The 16,367-nt window shown below is 37.8% G+C and overlaps 1 protein-coding gene across 5 annotated transcripts in view; it reads right to left on the bottom strand.

Annotated features, from left to right (window-relative positions):
- Positions 1–3,746: 3,746 nt before the first annotated feature.
- The window catches only part of nek12 (NIMA-related kinase 12), a 39,621-nt gene continuing 27,000 nt past the window's right edge, over positions 3,747–16,367 (bottom strand). For all 5 annotated transcript variants that reach the window (XM_028816071.2, XM_028816069.2, XM_051935092.1 and 2 more), the window contains 2 exons: positions 11,942–12,139; positions 3,747–4,850 (listed from right to left, as the gene is read on the bottom strand). In XM_028816071.2, coding sequence (XP_028671904.1) covers positions 4,696–4,850; positions 11,942–12,139 — 353 coding nt within the window. In that variant the 3' untranslated portion in view covers positions 3,747–4,695. The remainder of the gene's footprint in view (positions 4,851–11,941; positions 12,140–16,367) is intronic.

The raw sequence follows: 16,367 nt of genomic DNA, 5'->3' as shown, positions 1-16,367 counted from the left end.
TCTCAGCCATGAGGGTGAGTGGGAGAAGCACTGGGGATGAGACAGGAAGGGCTGATTCTGACTTTGATTTTATAATGGATTATATCTGTTTATTGATGTGAATTTATTTATTGGTTTTATCTTTCTCACATCCCTTTTTTATGGACAATTTTTTATTGAAGATTTATTGCACTGCACTTTCTGACACTGTTTTGATTGTGAATAAACACACTTTGCACCTTTAAACTTGTTGGCGCGTCCTTGCTTGCCCTAGCCCTAGTCCATTGTCGGTTACAAACTACTGATGCTCTGGTAAATGGGTGATGCACATGGCTTCAGGCATAGAATATCATAGCCAGCTGAGATCCTAAACTAATTCAAAAGTCAGCTAGTAACATTGCATGTTGTATGTATGTGATACAGACAATTGTTGTTTGTGGAAAAATGGAAACTACAGATACTGAAGCATTGATCCTATGGGAAAAGCGGGGTTATGTTCCAGTGGTCCCTATTCACTATACACTTTTGCTATAGTTACACAAGTTGTTCGTGCTTAGGAACACTTCACAAGATACACTGCCATTGTTGAAATTTAATAAATGTATATTTAAAATAGAGTAAAATACTGAGAATACATGGAATATTATCAGAACATGAGAATGAAGTCATTAAACTATGGAAATGTTGCCAAAGCTGACAGGTAGATTCCTGGATATCTGCGGCTGAAAGTGAAGGCGTGGAAGGAATTGTTTCAGCTTATATGGGATTCGTGTGCTCAGGCAAGTGTAGCGTTGAACAGGACACCAGCAACAACTTGTATTTTATCTATAGTCAAAGTCTTCTTGGTACTCTGCTAGAGGCTGTAAGCATCTGTGGCAGGGTTGATCCAAGGATCTCACTAAACCATCCAATCAGTAGTAGTGACTGGAGATGTTTACAAAGAGCAGGGACTTAATCAGTCCATGCTTATGACCCACACCTTACTGGCAATTCCTGATTCATGTGGAACAGTTGCAAGCCCCCGGTCCCCATCACAAATGATGATGTGAACAAGAGCTGTAAAATATAAATGGTTATAATGGTTAGCTGTGGATTATTTCCATTACAAGGCAATATAAAAATATAGGTATATACTACATTAGTGAGCAATATTCTTCATGTTTTACTTGAAAAACCCTCTTAATAACATGTTTCATGACTGTGAATTCCCAGGCAAAATGAATGTGAACATCAATTTCACAAAGCTGTATGCAAAGTTAAGATTTGTCTGCTTCTCTCTTCGCTACCTATGCATACTGGGATTGTTAAAACAGTGATGACAGCTTAGTAGACCGAGAAGGAACACACTTAAGAATTTGAGGTAAGAAGAGCAGCAAGTAAGAATGATTCAAATTTGACTCCCAAGATCAAATAAAGATAGACACAAGAGCATCTCCTGCACCTGGCTTAATAGCTCTTGTTCCTAATGCTAGGCCAGGGTGCGAGTATCACCAGGTGACTGAGACAGCCTGGTTAAGTTCAGCATGGAACGGCTATGTGGAGCCACCCTGAAGACCTGAAGTGTGGTGCAGTGTCACCTGGGCTTGAGGCATGTGTGCTTAATTTTAGAGGAGAGGAACATTTCACTAGCAGGAAAAGAAGACAGAACTTTTGTGGAAATTAAAAAAAATATATATTTTCATGCATAGTATCAGCAAGAGCGAAAGGGAAGGTCTACAGGATGGTAGTGAGACCAGCTATGTTATATGGGTTTGGAGACGGTGGCCGACCAGAAAGCAGGAGACAGAGCTGGAGGTGGCATGACGAGGATGGACAGGATTAGAAATGAGTACCTTAGAGGGTCAGCTCAAGTTGGACGGTTGGGAGACAAAGTCAGAGATGCGAGATTGCGTTGGTTTGGACATGTGCAGAGGAGAGATGCTGAGTATATTGGGAGAAGGATGCTAAGGTTAGAGCTGCCAGGGAAGAGGAAAAGAGGAAGGCCTAAGCGAAGGTTTATGGATGTGGTGAGAGAGGACATGCAGGTGATGGGTGTAACAGAACAAGATGCAGAGGACAGAAAGATATGGAAGAAACCCTAATGGGAGCAGCCAAAAGAAGATATCCTCATGCACGGCACACCAAAGCAGAAAGAGTGTGCTTGTGTGCAATCCATAAAGTTATCAGTTTAGTTTTAATTCAGCTATTTGCTATAGATACTATTTTGAAATGGTGTGATGTGGCAGCGCAACGGCTATTGTTCATACCTGAAATCTTCAGGGGGGTGGATGGTAAAGCAGATGGATGTTATGTACTTCCAGGCACATGAAGTACTAAACATTTTTGGAAATTATGAAGTATTAGTGACACATTCCTATTAATTTAGTGTTAAAATTGGTAATCATCTGAAGTTAACCACACATGCTGATACCAATCAACCCACGAATGCATGGAGAGAATTTGCAAACTCTTTGCAGACTGGTATTGTGGTGCAGGTACGCTAGCTCTATGCTACTGCTTTGCCTACATGCTAAAAATCTGTACTAAATTTTAAAACTAGACGTATACCTATAACTTTTGTTCAGTTCTTGTCACTTGATTGCACACTATGCATGTGCTTCATCTCTCTCCCTCATTATCAATCACTAGACAATCGAAGCATGGGTGTGCATGATGATACCAAAGATAGCAATAGTTTTGTGAAATAAGCCAAATGTTTTTTTTTTTGAGCGACAGGAATAAGCTTCCATATTATGTGTCCCATAAAAGTTTAGCCTGTTTTGAAAACATTTCTATTCATATATATATGGTATAAAGACTGGTGCAGTGCTACTGGATGGATCCAGTACCCTGGGTTTAAATCCCCACGCAAGATAGTTTTCCTTGTTGGGTTTGCATTTTCTTCCCTTGTCTCCTAGGGTTTGTCTGCTGACACTCCAGCTTCCTTCTCACATACCCAATTATGTGTTAGGTGAATTGGAGATTCTGTATTTGCCCCAGTGTGTGTGTCAATATAGGAGTGTGCCCAAGTAAGTCCTGTGATGGACTGACGACTGGTCCATGGCCATTCTTGACTTGCACCAAAGGCTCTGGGCCCTGTGACCTTCAGTTAGATTAAGAAAGTCTGAGAATGTTATGTTATGGTAAGCACCAATCCACATTCACTCATACTGGGCCACTTTAGTTTTCTGCCACATTTGAATGTCAGTATTTAGAGAAACCGAGATGACTAAATGTTGACAGTGATCCGTTCAGGTCAGATTTGACAGCTGTGAAGTAACAGGGCTAAACGCTAAAATTCCAATTATTACATAATAGGCTCACAAAACAAAACTGTAAAAAATGTCCCACTTTCATAGTGTTGATTTACACTTTTTCAAAACAAGACAAACTTCAGTATCCACTGTTAGCAATATAAAATGAACCATTCACATTGTTATGACATATTACTATTTATTATACGAGTAATTGCTACATCTTTCTCCCAGTCATAATCTAGTTTTACAAAAGCAACAGTCAATGTTATACTGAGCTGAAGGCATCAGTTCATTTGTGAAACCAGTGTCTTAGAGCATTGCGATTGTTTTCCATTTCTCTTTTTGCAATACATAACAATTCCTATCAAGTTAATAAAAAAAAAACTTCATAGAAACATTGCTACAATGGCAATCATATACATTTCTCTCAAAAATGTAAGAACTTTAAGAAATACTAAATAATAATAACTGCATTTCTAAACCCATAACATATTAGTAAACATTTATTTAAATCTATTTTAAAGACCTAAATATAAAAACACAAGTACAAAGATTTGTTGTTCAGAGACTCTGAATAGCATGTCTCCCTTACAGACAATAAAATACACTATGAAAAGATTTCAAATTTTAAAAAACGCAAAATGTATTCTGGTATACTTTCTTTGCATCGCAAACTATTACACAAATTTCAGTGCTACAACGAAAGACTTTTTCCAAGGACAATTCAGTGTATGACCCTTGGAAAATATGTAACAGTCCTTTTAAATCATGTTTTTTTCATGATTATAAACAGTATTTAAGCATAATGTATATTCTGGCAAAAATGTAATTTTCAGCATGGTATTTATTGATGTACATTTAAGGACAAAAAGGAAAACTGGAACCACTGCATTCTTATCCACTCTAACCCAATGCAGGGTCTATTCTGACACCAACTGATGCCCACAATACAAGGCCAGCCGGTCACACGGCACACTAAAATGGCCGTGCGTGCACACAATCACATTGGGGCAATTTAATGTCATCAGTAATCCTGGCAGCATGTCCGTCAACTGTGGTGAACGACCAAAGACCCCAGAAGGAACACACATCAACATAAGGACAGCCTGTGAACCCACCAAAGAAGGTAGATAAGCCCAACATTAAATTGCAGCCCAAGTGCACCTCTACCAGCTGCACCACAGGGTCACTTACTTGTATGAATCAATCATTGTTTCATTTTCCAAACGTAATTATTACAATACAGGGTCATAGCAGTATGCTTGTGTAAATATGACACAAAAAAGAACTGAAGACATTAATAAGTTTTGTATATCAGAAATGATTTTAGAAATTCTAATTTATGAACACTTTTCTCAAAAACTCATTTAATGCTCTATAACCCAAAGACTGATATTCCAGAATTATCGGAGCCTGTTCCCACGATTATTTAATGTCCATCCTGTTGATCAGTGTGTTTAGATTTATGAAATGTCTCATTCTATGCTTGTTCTTTTTCAATGCTGAATATAAGATAACAAGTCTCCAGGTGATCCAAACCCATCTTATGTTCAAACTGAGGCTGCAAGTCTTGTGGAGTCAATCCCATCAGGAAATGCAAATTAATTTCTTCATAAAGTGTTTCCCCAACATCATCTGCAAAAAAAAGAAAAGAAAAAGAAAATCATGTTCGTTAACTTTTAATGCCACTTTACAGGCCAATATACAATCATGTAACATACTTTAGCGATCTAAATTAATCTAACTACACTAATAAGCTAAAACAAGTACTTTATCTGAGTGGACAGACTGTTCCACTGTTAATAGTAATGTATACTAAACCTGAAATAATGTGGTTTGTTATTTATTAGACTGAGAAACTGGATTGGGAAGTGCAAAGAACAATCCCAAATATTCAAATCAAAAGCAAAGTCTAATAAAAATAATCCATTTACGGTTAAACACTAGCTCATGTTTAGGTGAAGGAGTAGAAAAAGAAAAGATACCTTATCAATATTAACTTGAATTAATTTGAACAGCCAATTAAAACACAATAGCCATTTTTACACAAAGAAATCAATAAATTCATTGGTTAATCATTTCAGCAACATGCTGGGATTTGCTCCTTCATCCATGTCAAGTTAACCCGGTAGTTATTAGCATTCACATGTTACAGCAAGAGGCTGGGAATTCTGAAAACTTCACAATAGGCCACAATGACCAACATCAAAGGTTCCGTTTGCATATAAGGAAATAGGTTGGCGAGCACTAACAAAGTGCCACATTTGTTCTGTTTCAGTTCACACTGCACAGGTGCCACATGCCCTCCATTTTCATGCTGTTTCACTGACATTCAAGTAAGCCACTGGGTGTGAGTATCATGGGAGAACACCTGGCCAGGAGACCGAGACAGCCTGGTTAAGTTCAGCATGGAACGGTTATGTGGAGTCACCCTGAAGACCTGAAGAGTAGTGCAGTGTCACCTGGGCTCGAGGCATGTGTGCTTAATTATAGAGGAGAGGGACATTTCACTGTCAGGAAAAGTGGCTGTGAAGTTTGTCTCATTGGAATGTTGTGTGACAGATGGTGTGTGCACTGAACAATGTTAACATGTTAATATTTTTGTTCATTGTGATGTGTGCCTTCATAACAAACCGCTCATAAGAAACATGACTTACAGACCCAAAACGACTTCCATAAACAATGAAATGTAAATACTGAAAGCACCCTGTGTTGTAAAGTGCAGTACTGTATCCAGATGCAATTAGATTTGTTCATTACGTCTCTTTAAAATTCCCAAAAAAACTAAGACGTCTTTATACAGGTCAGATAACTGAATCTTCACCTTGATTGTTGGTGATTGTTAAGAGATTACAAACTGTACATGCTTTCTGCAGCCTTGTCATATCTTTTTGATGGTTGCACATAATTACTGTATACTATGTTCCCACCACACAAACACACATTGCATTATTTCACAAAAGTATTACAATAATTATTGTAAAATAATGAGTTATTTTGCAAAAGAATTGTGTTATTTCCTAACAACTATTACATTAATTGGCAAAGATATTGCCTGCTGCTATTGGTGTCTTCCTATACGCGCATAGTGCGTAATCAACTGACAGGAACTGAAGAGACAATATAGGCAGATATTGTACATTAATCCTAATGTGCTAAATGATTAATGTAATCCTCCCAGTTTCGTGTCACACAGGGACAGTGATTATCCCAGCAGCACTAGGTGTAAGGCAAAAATTAACCGGGCTGGTTGGTATCATGGTTTACTGCAGGTCTCCATGGCACACCCAAGCAGAAAAGAGTGAATTTGGAAATAAGTGGGCGAGCACTAATGAGGGGTCGCATTTGTTCTGTTTCAGTTCACACTGCACAAGTGCCACAGGCTCCCCATTTCCATGCTGTTTTGACTGACATTCAAGTACATCACCTCCACAAACAAGTGAAGCTAACTGTAACGTTGTGAACATTTTGCTGAGGTCTCCTACGTTTAGTTCACTCACAACAACATCAGTGTGTCTTACATGTTTGTGCTGTGATATTTTGCTTGTTTAATCCACTAGTCGCTATTCTTACATATACAGACCAGCAAATTCCCAGGGATTACACTAGGCCTTGTCCTGGGAAACTGCCATCCTCAATTACTTGACTTTGTTCATACATGCGGTGGAAAAGGTTATTTTTAAAAGTAGCTTAGTGATATTACTCAATACATATAATAAAAATGTTATATAGTTACTTATTATAACATGTAATATGTCACAGTGTGTTACTTTTACTTCTTTTGTATGAAAAACCACTTATTTCACTGGGCCAGCATTTGTTATTAAATCCTAAACTCATATGTGAACCTTCCTGAAACAGACTAGAATTGTATAAGTATCTTTAATTTTATAAATACATAGATCTTCATGTGCTGTTAAGTAAATAGCGTGAACTCCTGAAGATTTGCAATCTGAACACCGATCAGTGTGCCACCTTGATCACACTCTTTCAGCATGTCTATAGCAAACAGCTGGATGAAAACTAAAGGAGCACTTTATTTATTGGTTTCCATTATTGGATTGTATGCAGCACACACTGTTTTCTGCTTGGCAGTATGACTGAGCCCTGCAAAGAATTGGTGTACTATTCATCATGATTACTTCTTGCCTTACATGACATGCTGTTGTGATCCTAAACTGGGCAGATTAAGTTTACCCCAACAGGATTACCTATAACTTTTGTTCAGTTCTTTTCACATGATTGCTTAACTTCATCCTCACTAGCTGTTACAGGATGGCCAGATCAAGCACGTGCATGATGTTACTTACCAACCTCAGCAGCCAATACATCTGACAAAAAAAAGTGTCTTGTCTTGACTAGGATTGTTGGGAATACGTTTTTTTTTGGTTTTGCTTTTAAAGTAACGCAGGTATTTTTGCTTCTATAAAATAAGTATTGCATTAGGTTACATATAAATTTTAAAAATTACCTGACTACATAAGGCATATTAAACACAACACTGCCTTGACCCAAGAATTTGATAAATTCCTGCCATATCCTGCATTTGTTTAAATGGTTTAAATGAAGAATGCTTTCTCTTGGTTCCTAAGGAAAATAGTGGGAACTGAAGAACTTTGAAAACAAATTCAAATTAACATTTCAATAGTTTCAATAGTTTAAAGAAGCCTTGTATTTAGCACCTAAAGAGCTATTCTTAATTTTGCAACAATTTTATTTTTACCAAGCTGCATAATGTCTTTGCTTTACACCGCTAAAAAAACAATTTGAGTAAGCACATTTATGCTATGCTATGTCATTTTAAAAGTAAATATGGCAAGAACGTGAAAATCAACTTTTTGAAATGATGCAATAATTACCTTGCATAGAGTTTATTTTATTTTCCTTCAGGCAAAATTGTTGACAAATATTGTGCTTAACTTATGTCAAGTTACACTGCTTTTTTTGATAAAATTGCTACATCACAATTCAAAGGAAAAGAGCTAAGAAAAAACAACACTATTGTCAAAGAAAAATGGATGCTCTGGTGTATAGTATAGCTTTACTATATACACTGCATATATATACAGTGCATCCGGAAAGTATTCACAGCGCATCACTTTTTCCACATTTTGTTATGTTACAGCCTTATTCCAAAATGGATAAAATTAAGTTTTTTCCTCAGAATTCTACACGCAACACCCCATAATGACAACGTGAAAAAAGTTTACTTGAGATTTTTGCAAATTTATTAAAAATAAAAAAATTGAGAAAGCACATGTACATAAGTATTCACAGCCTTTGCCATGAAGCTCAAAATTGAGCTCAGGTGCATCCTGTTTCCCCTGATCATCCTTGAGATGTTTCTGCAGCTTCATTGGAGTCCACCTGTGGTAAATTCAGTTGATTGGACATGATTTGGAAAGGCACACACCTGTCTATATAAGGTCCCACAGTTGACAGTTCATGTCAGAGCATAAACCAAGCATGAAGTCAAAGGAATTGTCTGTAGACCTCCGAGACAGGATTGTCTCGAGGCACAAATCTAGGGAAGGTTACAGAAAAATATCTGCTGCTTTGAAGGTCCCAATAAGCACAGTGGCCTCCATCATCCGTAAGTGGAAGAAGTTCGAAACCACCAGGACTCTTCCTAGAACTGGCCGGCCATCTAAACTGAGCGATCGGGGGAGAAGGGCCTTAGTCAGGGAGGTGACCAAGAACCCGATGGTCATTCTGTCAGAGCTCCAGAGGTCCTCTGTGGAGAGAGGAGAACCTTCCAGAAGGACAACCATCTCTGCAGCAATCCACCAATCAGGCCTGTATGGTAGAGTGGCCAGACGGAAGCCACTCCTTAGTAAAAGGCACATGGCAGCCCGCCTGGAGTTTGCCAAAACGCACCTGAAGAAAATTCTCAGGTCTGATGAGACAAAGATTGAACTCTTTAGTGTGAATGCCAGGCGTCACGTTTGGAGGAAACCAGGCACTGCTCATCACCAGGACAATACCATCCCTACAGTGAAACATGGTGGTGGCAGCATCATGCTGTGGGGATGTTTTTCAGCGGCAGGGACTGGGAGACTAGTCAGGATAAAGGGAAAAATGACTGCAGCAATTTACAGAGACATCCTGGATGAAAACCTGCTCCAGAGTGCTCTTGTCCTCAGACTGGGGCGACGGTTCATCTTTCAGCAGGACAATGAGCCTAAGCACACAGCCAAGATATCAAAGGAGTGGCTTCAAGACAACTCTGTGAATGTCCTTGAGTGGCCCAGCCAGAGCCCAGACTTGAATCCGATTGAACATCTCTGGAGAGATCTTAAAATGGCTGTGCACCGACGCTTCCCATCCAACCTGATGGAGCTTGAGAGGTGCTGCAAAGAGGAATGGGCGAAACTGGCCAAGGATAGGTGTGCCAAGCTTGTGGCATCATATTCAAAAAGATTTGAGGCTGTAATTGCTGCCAAAGGTGCATCGACAAAGTATTGAACAAAGGCTGTGAATACTTATGTACATGTCTCAGTTTTTTTATTTTTAATAAATTTGCAAAAACCTCAAGTAAATTTTTTTCACGTTGTCATTATGGGGTGTTGTGTGTAGAATTCTGAGGAAAAAAAAAAATTTAATCCATTTTGGAAAAAGGCTGTAACATAAAAAAATGTGGAAAAAGTGATGCGCTGTGAATACTTTCCGGATGCACTGTATATATATATATATCTTTATTATAAAAGAAAATCCTGTGGGATGGAATGACTAGGAGATGATACGTGAACATCATGGAAAAAAAATAAAAGACCCGCGAGACGAAAGATAATGGCCACGGAGTGTCCTGCGGGGGATATAGAACATGAGATTCTTGCAAGACACGACACGACAGCAGCTGCCCCTCCCCTTCACAACGGGAGCAGCGTTATACGTACTGCAAGAAAGAGATTTAACCACGCCCGAGGCCGGAAATAAACGACAAGTATTGTTTTTACAAAAGTTTTTAACATAAAAGTGAAAATAATGCATATGCATCAATTCCCATGAAAATAGCAATCTCTTTAAATTGTAAATCCGTAGCACGCACAGATCATGTGCTCTCAGCACATATAAAGCGTATAAGGACAATACATTCTAGATGAAACAAGACAAAGAAGAAACAGCAGCGCGGAGAAAAGAGAACCAAAAGCGTTGGGAGAGAAAAAAGGCAGATAAGAGATTATGAAAGCAGTGGAATTCGAAAGGCTCAAACAAACAATGGTGCAATACACATGCAGACAAAGGTACAGAATATGAAAGCAGTACAATTCGAAAGTTTTGTAGCATCCCAACCAGGTTGAAGCCTTTTTTGTGTGAAGTGACTGACTGGTCAGGTTGAGGGGGGTGGAGTACAGCATGGAAGACTGATAGCGGTAGCGGGGTACTGATTGATGCGGTAAGGGGAAGGCGAGACCCGGAGGAGGAGGAGTTGGAGAGGGTGCTAGACAGTTGTGTTTGGGGTTACGAAGTCGGCAATACATACACACACTATACTATACTATACTATACTATACTATACTATACTATACTATACTATACTATACTATACATACACACACACATATATATATATGGGCACATTATTAAAGTCAAGTGCATTTTAATAATACCTACATATCCATAGCACTGTCCTGGTGTACTCAGACAACAATTGGCCACAGTGATCTGGAAACTGTTAGATATTAGCCACACACTTGCTAATGGTAAACAGATCATTTGGTAACAGCACGTAAAATTATATACAGTAACAAATACATACAATATCACCACAGAGATATTCATCAGATTATGAAGTGCTTTTACAGCAAACAAATTTAAAAAGTATGCTCATTTGAATGGCCAATACCACATTAGCCTACTAATATGATTTAAGTTGTTTCTAATACAGTATGTGTTATTAAATCTACTTGCTGCACAGTGTGAGCTCCATGCCACCGAGTGGAAAACCACTAATTAATCAGCTTTTAACCATATGCTATTGTACACAACAAAGCATTAAAAACAGACTTGCAAAGGGGGTCTAAAAAGTCTCAATAATCTAGCATATTTAATTTAGGGGTCCAGCAATAGACTGCTCTGTCGGAACTGATCCTTTCCTTATGTTAAAAGCTGCTGGAGCAGACTTGAGCCACGCAGAAATATAAATTGGCGGAGGTTGGTGGCAGGATTGGCACTCCAGCCACTGTAAAAAACCTCCTGCTGTTCCATTCCATTCTGACTAGTGTGGTGCTGAGGTGTCACCATTGCACGGCTACGCTAACGTGCTGATCTGGAATCCTAAGGTGGTTTATTGTGTGCCGAGTGCGGCAATGCACTGTATCAGTGTACGCTCTAAGAAGGTTGGAGAATGTTATGTTATGTTATGCTAGTAATCTCTTGAACTTTTTGATGTACATGTATGATTGATGTAACATACTTGCTTTTTTGCATAAAACATTTTCCTCATTGTTTTTGACATTACAAATATTGAAAGACTGTGCTTTTATGGAATATGTAATCCCACCTTTCACTTCAATCCTGAAATAAAATTGTAGTTTATTGAAATATTGTTATGCTAAATATAACACATCTGGATTAGTGTTTTCTTTTAAATATATTTAAAAGCTACTTTTATTTTATATAGAGAATACCACTGACTTGAGGATTCTTTAAGTGACATGCTCCTCATCCAAGCTTCCTTCAAGGTTTCCAGTTTAACAAGAAAATACCAGATAAGTTTTCCTTACCTATACATTTATTCCGTATAGTTTTTAAAGTAGCAGACAATGCACCCTCTTGTCCTCTCTCCCTCTCTTCATGGAAGGTATCATTCTCAGCCGCAACCTCCATTGCATTCCGGGCATTGACGACAACCTCTGTAAGGCTGTTTTCCTCAGGCTCTTCAAAATCATCAGGATAATTAAAATCCACTTCATCATTTGCAACTGAAAAATAAATATGATGGCAATACAATATTGGTTTAGATAGAGTAGAAGGTGACCTTTTTCTTACAATTTTGAAATAAAAACATATAACAACTAAATAGAGGAAATCCTTCTTAAAGTTTTAATGATCAGCATATATGTTAAATAATGCAATAACTGTTCCATAATACATTCAGCATTGCTGTAGTGCTTGAAGTAGGCCAGTTCTTCCACGCTTTGCCATTAGAGACGTATCAGCAGTTAATGTTTGCCTACTAGCATTTCTCACAATGTGAGAAGTATTTAGATTTAAAAAAAAGGTTGTTTCAAAGAGCTTTTGAACTTCTAAGAGGGTCCTTCCCCTCCATTCTCCAAACTACTTTCTGTACATCTACATGCTTTGCAATTTCAGACCTCCAAAGGAGAACAGCACCTGCCCCACTATGATCTGAACTTATTTCTGTGTATCGGCACGTTCTCTGACCTCCAAGGGGGGACCCCCTTCCCTCTGAAAGAAACTGTAACATCAACATTGCACCTAAAACATTATCTAGGAGGGTGAAGATGCAGAAGCAAAATAGATTACTAACAGTTCTTTTTTCAACTTAAATCACTGGATATGACTATTAGTGCACTAGGAGAATAAAATGAATGCTCATAATCTAGCAGCTTTCCAGTTCATTAATATTGACGAAGATTATTATCATCATGCCAGAAAGCAGATCTAGTATCCCAAGACACAGAATGGGGTGTGGAGTCACCACCCTGGACAGAGTAGCATATGAGATGTGCCACTTAGTTGCTCCACTGCCTCGTCAGGCACATTAGCACCATATTTCTTTCAGAAGATATGAAAGTTTAAATTGAACAGGAAAATTCAGTTTAGAAAAGACTGTAGGGCTATTATGAATAGATGTCTTGTGTTAAGTTCTGTCAAGGCACATAGTATCATTTTTGTGTTGGTCGTTGTAGTACAATTTTTAAAATGTGCTGGTATACAATTGGTTTAAATGCGGGCTTATGGTGCACAACAATTAATAATGAGGAAAACCCGATGACGAAAAACAGAGTTAACTGAACCTTACCTGAAACACAAAACATCTAGACAGTGCAAGTTGCAGAACCAGTTTTTCAACATGTCTTTGGCTGATTATTGGCCTCTTTACACAAACAAGCTCATTTCTAGCCCACTTGCCTCTCTGAAAATTTAATTTACCACCTCTTCATTCAGCAGCCAAGAAAGGACACTCAAATATGCAGACGAGACTTCCATAAGTACAGTTCTGTGCAGGCAGTTTTGGCATTAACCCCAGAGAAGGAAATAACAAGACTGTAGCGAGCCAAGGATGTGAGAGCTAAGACTTGCACAATACACAACAGGGGCTAAAATAGTGCTGAGAGTCCGGCAGCGTTTATATTGCTGGCAAGAGCGTCTTTCAAAAAATAACCCAATTTAAACACATTACTTAACCTCTACTTTCAAAAAAGATCCAAATTTGCTTATTCAGTTCTGATAAAGGTAGAGTTTCATGCTGTTATGCAAAATCTCTGAAACTTTTCTATAAACCATCAAGTCTTTCTTTATTCAGTAATAGCCAAAAGAGTTAGGAAACAATTAAAAATATGAATATGTGTTAACTATAATGAATAAATATTTTGGAATGGTGTTTTTACCAATAAAATACCATTTCACAGTGCTTGTAATTGAACAACCTTTCAAGGACTTGCATTTACATTCACATAAAACAAGACTCATCATCAGTTTACAGATCCTTAATTACATGCACAACATTAATCAAAATTTTCAAAAGCAATACTGCAAAAACAAATATCTGTTTCAAATTATGGTTCTAAATTTTTAATAAAAATATAGCTTGATAATACAGTGGTTATTACGAGAAACGGTAAATAAATACCAAAAGTACCGTAACTAAAAGATGAGGATATTAAAATTTGTAATTGAGAAAATGAAACAAAATCTCAAACTGGAAAGTGGTTTTTATTACTAAAATTGATTTTTTGAAGATACCAAATTAATCTCTGTGCAAGCATGAACTGAATAGATGAATCAATTGAATTAATTCAGTCAGCCAATCCTTATTGCAAACATACTATACTGTATATTGCTGATGAGTTGCACACTAAATTTTTAAATTAAATATAAATCTTAATTAGCACTGTTTTGTCATTTAGATAAATCGGTTATACTTGTTGACTATTGTCCAGTAATCTATTTATAGCTTTTGTATGTTACTTAGTAAATGATTATTGCTTTCTACTTGAGATTTATTTCAGTGTGGCAAATGCTCATAGGTATTAAAAAAACATTACCATATATACTCGTGTTTAAGTTCTCCCACGGATAAGTTGGGACTTGATTTTACCGTATAATTTCTGGTATTTTATAATGTTAGTCGTATAAGTCAAATGCAGAAAACTCACGCTATTGGTCCAAGTGATTATGATATGCTAATGCCCACCTGAGAGAGTAACCACGGAGCACACTGCCTTTTTTTTTCTGTGTATAGTGCCTACATGACCACACGGTAATACCCAAACTATTCCAAAGCTACGTTTGCACTGTTTTGTGTTTTTTATATCTCACACCCTCATATACCTTTATCGTAACAGCATCCCTTATCTACGATGGAGTGTTTGATCAGAAGAAAATATGAAGCTGGTTTAAATTAAACGTCATTGAAGTAGCGAAAGAAATTGGTAACTGCGCTGCTGCAACAAAATTTGATGCGTCTGAGAAACTAGTGCGAGAGTGGAGTAAGCAAGAAGATGTTAAAAAAAAAAAATTGAGTATTGCATTTTTGAAAGGGCGTATAAGTCAGGGTCTGATTTTATCAGCGATTTTCGGGTTTCAAGACCCCACTTATGCGTGAGTATATACGGTAATTAAAAAAAAAAAAATACTATGACATATAAGATATGGCATGATCAAGAAATCAGTGCAGGTCTGTAGAACCATGAGTTAGGCCTTTTCCTTTGATTGGATGTGTGAGGATTTGTAGATGCCTGCTCACATGACAGCATGGCCGGTTTAAGGGACTGCTGCATGCTAATAAGTGTGTAGGCAACACATACTCTGCATTAAGATTAACTTGGGGATTAACTGCCAAGTGCACATTATGTCTTTACATCATCACATTTTTGAGGTCAGGATATGAAGGCATAAGAAATACCAACAAGTCTTTTAAACCGGCAGCCTAATGATGGCATTTCTGTGGTTTGGAAATTGAATGCAGTAAAATTTGAAACTACTGGAATAGAATTAAAATTCAAGGCCTTGTTATTGAGTTAGAGTAGCACAGGTTGCACAAGTTATTAAAAAAGACTATTCTACCATTGGCACTTCTCAAGTAGATTGCCGGAAAAAAGCAACAGGAATACTATGTATGTTTTAAGTGCGCTTGGGAGGCAGTCAAAGGGCTTAACTGGGCGTGAGTCAGGGGTTGACACTGTGCATTAATGCCTCTTTTCCTTCCTCTGCAGATCACCAGATGACAAGAAGACCTAAGCCTTAACCAGCTTCCTCATTCCCCTCTAGACCACACCCTGCTCCTCATCTCACTTCCGCCGCTTCCTCTCCACCACCTATAAAAACCTGACCTCTATCCTACACACATATATCAGCCCCATTCTCAGCAGCTATTCTTTGTGTCCTAATGGCCAACTTCCCTAGCATATCCATAACTTGTCATTTTACATGCCAGATGATTATTAGAAGCAGGCTGGATAATGGATGGATGGGTGATTATTAGAGAAATGCAGCAATTTCATCAGAACCACTGAAACCTGTTATTCTGTTTACTTCTGCTGATAAAGTTTAAAAATTGCCAAAATGAAAAACCTTTCTCAAAAAACATGTCAGTCTATTATTATTTTTTTTTTTTTTGCAGAAAGAAGTTTATTTGATGTGAAATACTGCCAAGAAACTGCAGATTTCATACAAAGGCATCTCATACTGTCTTGAAAGAAGGACAAACTGGACCTAACCAGAATAAAAAAGAAAGGGAAGACACAGATAGATTGCTGCATTTGGGCATAACTACATCAGAGTCTAAAGTTTGAAAAACAAACATTTTAGAGGTCCTCAGTTGGCTTCTTCCTTAAATACATGCCAAACATATATTGTCATCTTCAACAGAGAAAGGAAGATTCTAGGTAGCTCACCATAATATGCTTTACCAGTCATCTTTTATCCAATACCTGTGTTATTTTGCCCATTAAAATCTTTTCT

The sequence above is a fragment of the Erpetoichthys calabaricus genome, chromosome 12 (genome assembly GCF_900747795.2).
Source record: "Erpetoichthys calabaricus chromosome 12, fErpCal1.3, whole genome shotgun sequence".
Classification (NCBI taxonomy): domain Eukaryota; kingdom Metazoa; phylum Chordata; class Cladistia; order Polypteriformes; family Polypteridae; genus Erpetoichthys; species Erpetoichthys calabaricus.
This window is presented reverse-complemented; position numbering and strand designations above follow the sequence as displayed.